The sequence below is a fragment of the Corvus moneduloides genome, chromosome 6 (genome assembly GCF_009650955.1).
Source record: "Corvus moneduloides isolate bCorMon1 chromosome 6, bCorMon1.pri, whole genome shotgun sequence".
NCBI lineage: Eukaryota > Metazoa > Chordata > Aves > Passeriformes > Corvidae > Corvus > Corvus moneduloides.
Window position 1 is genome coordinate 40,920,784 of NC_045481.1, and position 13,519 is coordinate 40,934,302.

Here is a 13,519-nt window from a genome sequence, read left to right on the forward strand (position 1 = left end):
CAACAGCTAGCAAAGCTCTTATAAGGTCCTGCTGGCAGTAACGGGAGGATTTGACAGAAATTCTCCTAGTCTGGGAGAATAAAGGGTTAAGCATGAAACAGTTACTCTTGAGATTTCTTCATTAAGTGAGATGCTAACAGACTAACCTTTCCCACCAAGCTGATTTCAGGGTAGAGACAAAGAGACTGCTTTCTCCTCTAGTTCTGCCTTACCCTCCCCTTTGCTGCTGGAGCATAGGAGTCCTCAGCATGGCTTGCGAGGAATTCAAGAGGAGAGGAGAAGATCTCATTACCATTTTGCTGCCTATTAAAGAGTGAGACAATCGAGCTGTGGTAAGAAATAAGTAGCTGTATGCAATTACGAGAATCGCCAGACATCTCATTTCATGTCAGGCAAGACTATTGCCTAATAGGAAGACAATATAATCCTGCTGTTGCCTTGCTCAGATGAGAGAGACTTGAGCTAATTAGCTCCCACTATAGCCAGGCATGAAATTGCCAACTTTATTTTATGATAGCCATCTGAACTGTGATGTGTTCTCTGCATCTTCTCATCCCAGAAAAGCTGGTGTAACCAGCTTCACTACTCTAACAAAGTGCAAGCTCCTCACTAATGGCCACAGTGATACTGAGGGAAATCTAAGAGAAAACAAGAGAGGGCTCCCAAATTCCAGACATGTCCTACCAGGGACCAAGGCTCCAGAGCAGAGGCATCTTCCCACCTCTGCTCACAGAGGTGAGGAAATTCCTTGCAGCCAAGGGCCTGGACCCCACAGTATTCTGCAGCCAAACTTTCTCATCAAGTTTTGGCATTCATCAGCCAAAGCAGGAGTTGCTGGGGACTCAAGGAAGAGCCAGCAAGCGTGAGAAAGAACATTCAATCTCAGTGTTACAGGAGGCAGGAGATTGTTTTCATAACATCTGTGGTGAGAGTGCATAAAGCAACAGACAGACTGCCAATACTTGGAACTACTCAAAAGGCAACTCTGGCAACCTCACTGATTGTTTTTTAAACAATTGGTTTCAAACTGGTCCTGAAGTTAATGGGAAAGGCAAGAGAGTCACTTAAGGATAAAGGTGCTGTGGTTTCTGCATTCCCTGCTGACTACTTCCACAACAGCAGCCCTGCAGTGGAGTGCTCACGCTCAGGCACAGAAGTTGTGTCCGTCCATCTCACACTGCTGGCAAGGACCAGTGCGGCTAACCTCAACAGCTGAAATACAGCCACCTGCTGCCCTGCCTGTCTTGTAAGTCCCAGTCTCCTGAGAACAACTCTTCCAGAGAAATTGGCTTCCTACATCCCCTCCAGGGCTGGCTGCAACTCATCCCGCTGCCCTTCACGGCCAGACCACAGCCTGGCATTTGCTCAGCAAACCAACCTACCTGGCCATGCTGGCTGGCTCCTCAGGGCAGGGTGCTGCTCTGTGGGGGCCATTCCTGTCATTGCCTTGTCAGGGCAAACCCCACACCACCACTGTCTGTCCCAGACACCTCTCCCACCTCCAGACCATGTGCCAAGGCCTCCCCCTCCTCCTTCTGCAGTTCCCTCCTACAAGTACACCTCACCTTCCAGTGGCTCCCACACTGCCCCAGCCCACCTTCCACACCACCTCACTTCCACAGGTTCATACAGACCTGGTACTCATGTATTTCCACTTAAAAAACAAAACAAGACAAAAAAACCCACTCCAAACCTTCAAAAAAACACCAAACCAACAAACCACACACTACAGTAGCAGCGGCTGCATCATTTCAGTGTCTCCACCAGCCTCTTCCCAGCCTCACAGCACACAAGGAGACACATTAGCTTCCACCAAGCACCAACATGATTCCAGTGACACACCTGCTGCCATGCAGGCACTGAAGTCAAACCCTGTGCAAAACTGTGCTTAGTTCCCACGTGACTGGCAATGCACTGGTTTTGAGGAAAGGCATCCACTGATTTCTCCAGGCAGCTTCTCATACACCACATGGAGCACACCTCAACTGCTGCTCTGTCCTACTTTGTTCAGCAGCTCTGAAGAAATGCCCACACGGCTCTAGAGGAGCCTCTCCAAAATACAAAGTGCTCAGGTGTCAGTCTCTTTGCCCAAGTAAAAAGTGACAGGATGAGAGGAAACAGCCTCAAGTAGCACTGGGGAGAGGGGAAGAAGGGGGATTAGATTGAACACTAGGAAAAATTTCTTCACTGAAAGGGTTGGCTAGCATTCCCCAGTCTATCCCACCTCAGAAGACTGATACACCCTGGTTTTAGGTCACAAGTTTACAATATAGCTTTATAATCCTATTTTGTTCAATTCCAAGTCTTTTACATAATGTTTACTATGAGGTAACCACTGAAAAAGCAGAAGAAATCCCTCAATCAGAAGTTATTCAACTATTTTCAGTCTGTTTAAGCAGAAGAAAGAAAAAAACCAACAAAACACCCCTGCACTTTGATTTATAGGAACTTACACCCTCTAGGGAAAAATGGTTTGGCCAAAAGAATTCCCAATCAGTGCTTACCAGAGTTAATTACAACATCATATTAAAAGAACAACTTCTTTTCGAATACTTAAGAGTATCGTGAAACAACCTCTGCCAAAATTAAAGGTCTGCACTGTACTGGGTTATTGTTCCAGGCTGTCTGCAGACATCACTGCATGAGTTATACTATTCTGACATCATTTTGCAAGTTCAGTGCACAAAGCACATGCCTGTACTATAACATGACAGGACCTCACATTTCCACCCTAGTAAACCCTAAATAGTTTCCAGAAGTGCTATGTAGAAAATACCCAGGAAGCATGCTGGGTAAGCCATTCAGATGATCACATGCTCTGGGATTCTTGCTGTCTCTGAAGAACTTCCATATGTCCAGTCTGTAACTCAAAGGAGGGCAAAAAGAAGGAAAAAGTCTGGTGCAGAGTCCTCTGATCTCTAGCACTGTCACAACTGTTGCTTTGGAACTGGTTACCTGATGGTGGCAGACAGATTCCAGAAGAACTGCAGACTAAGAACTTCCAGGAAAATTGTTTGGACAAGAACAGACAACACGGAGAAGACTTAAGGTTATGAACAGCAGATAAATGCTGGCCAGAGACACCTGAAGGAAAAGGTCTGGCATTCCGGTGTCATAGTGAGGATCTGGGGTCCTGCAGGAGGCCTAGGTCTGATGTTGGTATAGTTCCTAACCTGGTGAACACTCTCAGAATGAAGAGCAGAATCAGGATAATCCCTGAGCTGCTGCCATTGCTCAAAGGAACATTGTGAAGCAATGGGAGTTACTAACATCTGGACCCTATAGGTGGGAAGGAAAACGTTCTCTTGTTTACTAAAGATAGGGCCTGTTGTTGTTATGGAAGTAGGTTTCCATACTTTCTGCTTAACTCTGGATTGTTGAGGACAGAGGAGTTACTCCACGACACCACTCATCAGTGAGAGAGTTACAGGAAAGAAGATGCCAGAGCGAAATTTAATTCAAGTGCGTAAAAATACCATCCTTGGAGCCTAAAGCAGGATTTTCCCCCTCAGATTCCATACCTTATAGAGCATCTATGTACTATGTGGAGTATTATCCTTCTCTTAAACCCCTATTTTAAATGGAGGTAATATTTTTTGCCCAGAGAACTGAGAATAACTTTTCTCCAGGTACACAGCATCCAATATTCTTCTAATCCCTCCCCACAAAAGCCAAACAGCACACAAACCCCAGTCAGTTGTATTATTAGGAGCACAGAGGAGAGAAAGCAGGAAATTTATACCTGTGCGAAGAAAGAATTCATGGCCAGGGTTACAGAATTTACTTAGGAGAAGGTAATTTCCAATGTTTGGCAGAGAACATTCCTGCCACAAGGCAAACAAGTTGCATGAACTCTGCCAGCACACACCTGCTAGAAATTGTTTACAATGGCTAAAGCACACTTAGTACCTTACTAGCAGCATTTTACTAATAGCTTTGGTTCACTAATTGCGTATTTTTTGCTAAGGGCCTTTTGCCAGTTTACAAATGTTTGAGGACTTCCATGCTGGTAGATTTTTACACTGACAAGCTTTTAGTATCAACCTGGTTTAAGATGTCATTCAGAAATCCTGGCTGCTAGCTGAGGTTTAATAAAAGGCCAAGACTAGAGCAGAGTCTCAGAGGCTAATGGGATAGAGCCAGACCATGAATAATTGAGGCTATGTTCTCCATTTATGGCATTGAGTGGTAGCATTTGTGGGAATCCCAGGGTCCTTCAGCTTTTCGGCAGTGAGCCCCTGTGGCTGCCTGTTCCTCTTTCCCCAACGTCACAGAGGCTGACACCACCACTTGCAGTCTGGCCTTTGGCAGCCAGAAACCAGGCTTTTCTGAAGTCTACCACATTCAGCCCAAATCCTGAACAAAGCTGGCAGGCACCAGCCACACCACCACACATGGGAGAATTACAGGGAAAAGAACAGCTGCCACATGTTAAATTTGAGTATGTGCCATACAGAAAACAAGATGCACTGCAACCTATACACTTACCCATAGCCACACTAACTAATGCAATTCCTCTTCCCTCTCCAGAAGAAAAAAACACCTCATGGAAAGAATTATAGCAGCTCGTGAGTGCTTCACGATCACACAGAATGAGGAACGTCACCAGTTCATTACTAGGGGCCTTGCTTCAGGCCACAGGGCGGTCACAACTCTACTCTTGCAATATTAATTATTGGCCTGGGACGGCTATAGAGCAGCTTATTGGCTAGCACAAAATGCTTCCATGTGCTGAGCTTCTGCAGAGGCTGGCGCTGTGGGCTTTGCTAGACAAACACTGCAGCTCCCCAGAAGCCTGAGTGCTAGTTTGATTTCTAGTTCCAGCAGCAAACGTTCACCTCTGGAGAGCAGCTGGGAGCCTGGCCCAAGGAGCAGAAGCAGATTTCATGCTCTCTGAAGGTCTGAGGACATTTTTCCAGGGATCTTTTTTAGATCAGATTTATAAGTATTCAATGCTCTCTCCTTCCCCACAGACTGCCAACTCAAAGGAATTGAGCATGGAGGGAAACAGGAAAAAATGGGGACAAGGAAAGAACCATGAGAATTGCCTCATGCTGAACTTCCAGAGCTAGGTAGAGCAGAAACACAAGAAAGAAACACAACTCTCACAGTAGTGGAAGATGTACAATAAAATATCTGTGTTCTTCTCCAAGAAATGGAAGGGAAAATTATCCCTAAAAATATCAAGCATGTAGCACAAATCGTTTACAAGGAGAATACATTTGTAATTACAAGTTATTTTAGCTACCCTGCTGCCAGGAGTAACCGGGAGCAGAAGGAAGCGATCAGTGTCATCTTCTCGTTCCCCTGGGACCAGCCCAGGCTGGGTTTTCTTGGTGGAACACCTCCCTCCAGTGGCCAAAGGCAAGTGGTTTCCACAGAGCTCGGGCAGTTGGGGGACCTAAGCTGCGGACGAGCAATTGTCCTCACCTTCCCTACTTTCTCTGTCCCGCTCCACAACAGGCTGAATGGAAACCAGCAGCGCCCTTGCCTACCTAGGAGCCATCAGATCAGGGCTGGCAGTTTTGCCAGGAAGTGGCGCCCTGGGAAAGCATTACCAGCTGATTAAAGCAGGGTGCTCCGGGAAACCAACCAGAAAGGAGAGACTCCCTACGAGCAAGAACCAAGATCTCCTCAAGCACAGCCAGGACAGCCTAAAGGAACAAGTTGTACTCACAGCTAGGACTGATCATTGCACCCTACTGTGGCTCCAGGATCCATTTAAGCCCCTCTTGCTCTGCATTCATCTGGTCAGCGTTACTGAAGTCTGGACTTAGAGCAGTTGCCACCAGTGTTTGCTGGTAACACCCCAGTACCTTCTCTGCAAACTTCATTCTATTTCTTCAAACATGTATGAGGACTTAGGTCATGCTTATTACTTCCAACAGCAACAGCTGTAAAATTCATTAGCACACTACCTTAGGTTCTTCTGAGCCATTTTAAATGTCCAGGTGCACCAACATGGAGCAGGATCTGAAGGAATTTTGAGATCTAGCTCACATCCATTTCTCAGCCGCTTAGGTAACAAAAGCAAGATTTATGTATTTGGTCTATCTGCTTCTCAAGAGCTTTTCAGTCAAGATCAGCATGTGGGGACACAAACTACTGAAAATGGCTATCTAGCTTTCTTCTTCCTCACAGTGGCAGGGCAGGGGCTGAGGAACCTTTTTTTAAATAGCAGCCTGGAGGCAGAATCCTACTGAAGGTGAGTAGGAAAAAATTACATAGTTAAGCTAGCAAGAGCTGTATGCACAGTGGGCATAGCAGCAAGCTTGTATTTTATCAGAATTAGTCCTCAAGGTTTATGACTGCAGACTGTGCAGGTTTGAAGCAACATCTTCAAATACTTAGCTTAGGAGATAGCAGGTAATTCAAGGAACTACCACTCATTCAGCTCACCATAAGACAAACATACTTCATAAAACAAGACAAAGTTTCCTTTAGAATGCAGCCCAGAAAAATTGTCACCTCCCTCTGCTGGGCAGTATCTTCACTGTCCACGCGGATCTCACACATGTGCCCAGACCAGCTTTTTGATACCTTGAACAAACAAGATGTCAGTAATCTGTATGTAAAGCAGAAAGGGGCGGAGAGGAAGCAGGGGGAAAACACTTCGATGCACAAGTCATAGGCAGAGATACATATTTTTTAGCAAAGTCTTTATTACAGAAATATTCACCCTCTAGACTTTTATATCTGTACATGCATTTCTTCCAGTAGGAAGATATTGCTAAAAACAGACAAAAACAAAAAAGGAATTCCCAGAATGGGCTCCTTTTTACTTGCTGCTCAGCATTGGCATCTGTAACTGAACAAGAATCTTACAAATAAGAACACATTATAGAATAGACTTTGTGTTACAAAAGCTAGCAAGCTTTACTGCTAAGGGTGCCTTCTGCTATAGCAAAGGTCAGCTTGAAGGATCTGTGCAGGAAGGGGCAGATATCTCAAAATTGCAAAGCCTTATCAGACCTCCATAAAAACCAGTTACCCAGTCATAGCTACTCTCCCCAGTCACTGCTCTCTCCAAAGATGAGGACAGAGCAGGGACCCACTGCTGGGGCCCTGATCCCCTGCACCAAGCTTTCTTCCCAGAAGGAAAACCAAGTAGGTACTGAAACCATCCCTTGGAACTGCTGTGAGTGTTATTACTACCTGCCCCACCCCTGACCAGAGACAGTCCTGGAACCACCTCTGTAAGGCAAAGGCTCTCTCACCAAGCACCTTGTAACAGATCCCTGGCAAGGACCACCCACTTCTCTCCCATACAACTTCCTGATGTCAGGGTGATTGTACCATGTGTAACAGCAGGAAATCTGCTGTGCCTCGGACACCTCCAAGAGTGAGGATTTGCACCCAGCTCTCTTATGTAAGCAGTTGGGGCAGTGTTTCATGTGCATTTCCTACTTTCTACTGGTCTACACCACTCTTTGCTGCTGGCCACTGGTAGAATAGAGCAAACGGCCCAGCCATTAGCACAGAAACCTGCAGCCTGCACAACTGCAGAACCTGCTACTTCTCTGCTGCAGTGCTGGCACTTGAGGCAGAACTCAGGATGCAGCCATGGCTCCAGACCACAGTGGAGTCAGAAAAATGGACAACTGAAATAAAAGCAATTTGTCTTTACATCCAAACTACACAACCTATACTGGGCACTGATAGCAGTGATATTTCTAATATACAGCATCAGCAATCCAGTCAGATCCCTCCATACTGATATCTAAACCCACAGCTAACAAATTTTATGTTCATGAAGGAGCAGGGGAAAAATCAAATTAATTGTAACCTCTATAATGTTGGCAACCCGAGAATGCAACCAGCAGAGCCAGCCTGGGGCTGAGTGCACACTATGCAGCAGTCTCTGAAGTACCTCCAAGCTGACAGGAGCCAGCAAAGCAGAGCTAGGGGAGAGGAAAAGGTAAAGTGTCAAATCCAAAACCCAAGGGATCCATTCCAGCAGTAGCTGAGCACCACCACCACAATCTGCCAGGTCCCACTAGGAATAAATAGGCAGGCTTGGCTCCCTCCCGGTGGCTTCTCATCATGCTCAAAGGGAAGAGCTCCACTGAAGGCAAGGCATAGCTGACTCCAGAAACAGGAGAAGCAAGTGTGACAGTAGCACTCTGTATTTCAGATGAGAACCTAGGCTGGAAGATGCATAGGACGAGCTGAATCAGGTTAACTGCAAGGAACGAGAAGGTCTATAAAGCATGACTAGTTATCACCACAAGTCAGTGAAGCAAGTGAAGCTACCAAAGCACTGGAATCTCAGCAGAATTCCTAGCTCATGGGACTTCAGGGGGGAGGTGAAAAGATGTGCAGGAGAAGAGCAAGGGGGAGAAATGTTGCTGTATGTTAGGCCCAGTGGGGTTGTAGAATGAAGATATGAATAGTATTGTTTAACATGGAGCAGGCAGCAAAAGCATTGTCCCCTCAGGTTAATTGGTGTCTCATGTGATATGAGACAGTTTAAGTTCTGCTTCTTGAAGTAGAAACAATCCAGAGGCAGGATGCAGGTGGCCCAGGGGCCCTATTGCCAGAAGATCAGGCTGTGTTGCAGCTCTAAAAGTTCTTAGCAGAGTGGTATCAGAAATGGGATGTCACAGGAATAATGGTCAATGGTTGGACAGTCTGGGTATGAGGCAGGAATGTTCTGTTTGCTCCTTTCTCTGTGGTGCTGTAGCTCTGGAGCCAGCCAACTCAAGACTTGGGCACTTTGGTGTAGTCTTCGCTGTGTATGTTCTTGCAAAGCGAAATGGACAGTATCATCCCCAGCAGCTGGAATAAGTATGAAGAATGGGAACAAAATCAGCAACCAGACAGGTAAGGTGGGAAGAACAGGTGATACAGGGGAGCAAAATACAGTGAACATCTTTTAATGACACCACACAGGTGAACGGAGTTAGTCCGCAACGCAAGGCAAATGCAATAATTGGAATGACAAAAGTTTGGGCTTCATAAAGATGTGCCTTCATCTGCAATCTATGTCATGGGCTTCTTAAGGCAACAAGTGGGATTTCATTAATGTGGGATTTTGCTTGCCTCGGTATTCTGGTTACAGAATTGCCAAGAGTCAGATACAGCAGGAGGAACTACAAGCAGACAAGGCTTTGTTTGATTTTTAATCCAATCAATAAAAGCAGAGTTCAAAGGTCCAGGCAGACACAACCAAGAGCTAGAACTGCACTGCCATTAAAAACCAGGTGTCAATCACTTGAGAAAACAGCTTTGCCTTTAAAAGAGTCTCCATGATAAGACTGTATAGGTTCATGTCAGGAAGTGACTTACCTCTACAACAGCAACACCAGTGCAAACACCAAGAATGATACCAAGGTTGTCCTTCAGCCACTGCTCTACACCATCCATGCATCCCTATAGAGGAAACACGGCCACAAAGAAGAGGTATGATTCCAAATATCTCAAAACTGAAAATCTGTAACATATCTTTGCACACAGGAATTATCCCAGTTACATGCTATACCATGTTTCATGGAAGCTTTTGCAGAAAAGGGCAGGATCCCCGTCACTCTGTCCCTCTTGCCCCAAATTCCCCAGGTACTTCAAGCAATAAGGACGTGAAAGAAGTGCTCTAAATTTTCAGGGGAGCAAAGACAAGGCAGCTTCAGTGGAAGCTTCACAGGGCCCAGACATGCCCACTCACCTGCTCATGAACAGGCCAGTCAGCATATGTTGCAGTGCTATTGACAGGGTCATCCAGAACACAGAAACCTCTTCCTTCCACTAAGTCCTTAGATCTATTGGAGCAGGAGCACGGATACTCAGTATTGCTTTTGTTCCTAAGAATCTCATTATTTTCCCATTCCTCTGCTCCAGTCCAGCCACAGCAGGAAATCTAATAATGGGAAAGAGGTCATTACAGTGTTACACTTTGCACTGGTAAGATAGCTGCATGTGAAAATAAGCAGGCAGAAGTACTCAGGAGCTCTCTGTGAAACAAGTCATTTGCACACATTTTGCACAAATTAGCTGCATTAAACACCACCCCGGTTGCCTATGTATAGAGCTGTCCAGAAGACAGGGACATTATTTCCTACTAAAGAGTCATTCTGCTAGCAAAACAAGAGTTAAAGGGCCCCGGGTCTCAGCTGTGGCCCCGCGGACAGCAGCAGCCACCGCACGGTGGCGTTCCCATGCCACCAAGCCCCAGCACATCACTGCACGCCAGTGCCCACCTGGATGTAGTACGGACCGGCTGGAGCACGGGATGGGGAAAACTTTCCATCCAAAGAAACACTTACATTCCTACAGAGCCACGTGATAAAACCCTATTTGCTGGAGGGGAAAGCACATGGGGAAGTCTAGCAAGGAGTAAGATCTTAAGCATGGATCACTGTGCTTGCCCAGTGGTACAGAGCAGAAAGGCTGTCTGTCAATGTCAAGGAAGAAGTTTAGGGAAAATCCTTTTCTGCTCAGAAAGGAAAGGTCATGTTTCTCTTATAATAGACATGAGATACAAACAGCTGAAAACTCACACCAGGACAAGCATTTGGTTTCCAAAAGAGGGTTGTGAAGACCCAGCCTCCAGAAGGAACTACCTCTCCCTCACGAGAAGTTTGGACTTTAACTCCAAGACTGGTTTACAGAACCCCACCCTCTTTCAAATGCTAACTCCAATGTGTGAGACGACATAGACCCCTAACACTCGATCTCTCCATCTCTGCAAAACATTTTTCTTCTGTTCCTACATAAAAGAAGGACTCAAGAACAAGCCTCTCTCCACAATAGACTGAGGCTTCTCTTGAGTTCACTAACAAGGAGTTGCAACTACAGTGACAAAACACATAAATCATTCTCCAAGGAGGAGAAATACTGCAGGTCAGTGTTTTGCAGACCAAAGAACAGACAGAAGACAAATGCTGTTACTTGTACTTACTACACATCAGTCCCATGTTGGGTATGTATTTAACCACAACAGCCAGCCAGCTCTCAAGCTTGTGGTTTGGCAGTAAACAGCTGTCATGACTCCAGAGTGCTTGAATATTCTCTAGCTGCTCAAGTGCTGACCCTGATGCTAAAACAGAAACCATGGGCAGTTGGACGGCTCCCAAGAATGCTGATACTTGCAGAAGAACCATCACAATAAGCAAGCAACATGTACCAAGTAGTAAGGCAGGTGGTGCTGCTGACTTGCCTGGTAATAAACTAGGGACTTTTTGCTACAAAAATCATGTGAAAAATGTTTTTCACACATGTTAGTATTCAGGAGGCCCAGCAGAACAAAGAGAAGTGTTGGAGTACCACTTGACAGATTGGATACATTAGGCCATGCAGCCAACACTACCTAGTTCTAACACGCAGCATGCAGGAATGGCTCAAGGTCTGACATAGAAGCAGCAAGCCAGACCATTTTCTAGTCTGCAGGCACCAAACCTCACAGGCCACTTTGTAGATCAGCCAGATCAACATGCAACAGTTGTTTCTCTGTCCTCAGCCTAGCTTTAAAGGTCATTGCCTGCACTGGCAAATAGCATCATCTACCTCTTGCTGCCCCCCAGGACTCACCTGCATCTGCACATAGTCCCACGCATCTTGCAAGTTCCTCTTATCTTCATTCAAAGGGTCATAATCTTTAATCAGATCCACAACTATGTCGGACAACTCAACTTTCAGCTGGCAAGAAAAAAAGAGGCAGGAGAGCTAGATTACCAATTCTTGTAGCCTTTTCTTCGGTGTTTCAGATACATATGTAAAGCTACAGTCACTCATAAAAGCTGACTGCAAAACGTTAACAAGTACAGGTAAGAACAGCAGCTTTGCTGCTGCAACAGCCAAAGCACCAGCAAGTCCTTGCGTGGGCACAGGGAAAGGGTACAAACCTGATGAGCAATAAGGAAACAGAACTGGGTATGGTTATCCTGCTAAGACACAGGCTGAATGACTAACTGCCCGCCCCAGACGAGACAGATGTGCAAAGTAAGTGCAAGCTGAAGGACAACATTGCCTTAAGGACTCACAGGTCATGTGTTTCTAACCTCGTACTGCAGGCAAGACCTTGGTCCAGAATCTCAGCCACTGCAGTTCATCGCCACTGCTCAGGGAAGCTGTGAGCCACTCTGCTCCTGAATGCAGATGGGTTTTCTGATATACAGCTGGTGGAAACTTGCCTTTTTCACAAGGTGTTGATCTACCTCTCCCCAAACTCCCACAACTGCTGTTTCTATATTAGGACAGGAAGTATTACAACTACCTAAACTGCTCATTAACAGTCTTATCACAATGTTCGGTGTATCAAGTCATCCCTTCACCACCATTCCTTCTCCAGAGGTATTTACAACACCCTTCAGTTTGATGAGAAGTGCAAGCCACCACCTGGCAGACGTCTTCACCTTTTTCCTTCCCACCTCCTTCTGAAGCTCTTCTTAACCAGCCTGTACATGAGGACTGTTAAGGACAGACCCAGATTAACAAGAGGTTGGAAAAAAGTGTCATTAGACTGCCTGAGGGATAGGATAGAGTTATATCAGCCTAAGGACTATGATGTTCCCATCCCACATATTACCTTTTTGACTGTGGTGCTACAGCATATTTCAAATCAGTGGAAATGGGTTTTCTCTTCTCTTCTACTATCAGGCATTTTCAATGACCATGACAAATACCAGGACACTCAGTAAGAGGATGCACTGCCTACCGTTAAGAGAAGCTTCTCTATATCAGCAACTCTTCTTCCTTGGAAAACTGCAGCTCAGTTCACTGGGATCAGCTATGTCAGGCCAGACAGATGGGAGCTGCATGATCTTTCTTCTCATGATGTCTAGCTCTTCCCCTTTTAATTACTTCACTTCCCTTTTTCCTTCCCTTCAAATCAAGGCAACCTGACCTGGTTCTCACTAATGAGATTGGCCTTGGCTGCTGCCATAAGCCTTATCAGTTACTGAACCTCTGCGTTGCCACCCTGACCCCTCCTGCACACTGCTGCTCCACATGCAGTGGGAGGCAAGGAGAGCTGGGTTGGTTTTCCTACCCTGGGCCCATCTAGCCCCTTAGCTATTGGGTCAGATGGAGCCTAGTGTCACTTCTGCAAGAATCCCAGAACCCCACCACAAGCAAAGACAGGACGTGAACCTGATGCCCCCAATCACAGCTACATAGGGAAGCTGTGTGTCTGCTCTGCCCTCACTCTTACAAAAGAACAGGCAAGAAGTCTTGCAAACAGCTCTTGTTTCAAAAAGTGAGGCATTTCAAATTAAAGAAAAAAATCAGGCATTCCTAGGTGTTTCAGCAAGCAATCGGAGAGAGGGGGAATGTTATGCAAACAATGGCACAGCTCTGGAGAGCACACACACAGGCAGCTTGCTTGTGGGTTTAACCGGCAGAGCAGCCCAAAGGGAAAACACAAGCACCTGCAGCTGGTGCAGAGGGAGCACCTGGCAGAGAAAAACTGAAGAGCAACAACCTAGAGAGGCACAGGGAACCCTTGGGCTTTCAACATCTTCACCCATTTAAAGCTATCAGGACTCAGTACTGTGTGAGATATAAATGCCTCAGGAAATGGCTACCA

The 13,519-nt window shown here is 46.0% G+C and overlaps 1 protein-coding gene across 2 annotated transcripts in view; it reads right to left on the reverse strand.

The window, feature by feature from the left end:
- Window positions 1-6,638: 6,638 nt before the first annotated feature.
- The window catches only part of CD82 (CD82 molecule), a 39,645-nt gene continuing 32,764 nt past the window's right edge, over window positions 6,639-13,519 (reverse strand). For both annotated transcript variants that reach the window (XM_032112496.1, XM_032112495.1), the window contains exons 6-9: window positions 11,524-11,631; window positions 9,662-9,853; window positions 9,289-9,372; window positions 6,639-8,778 (exon numbers count right to left, since the gene is read on the reverse strand). In XM_032112496.1, coding sequence (XP_031968387.1) covers window positions 8,701-8,778; window positions 9,289-9,372; window positions 9,662-9,853; window positions 11,524-11,631 — 462 coding nt within the window. In that variant the 3' untranslated portion in view covers window positions 6,639-8,700. The remainder of the gene's footprint in view (window positions 8,779-9,288; window positions 9,373-9,661; window positions 9,854-11,523; window positions 11,632-13,519) is intronic.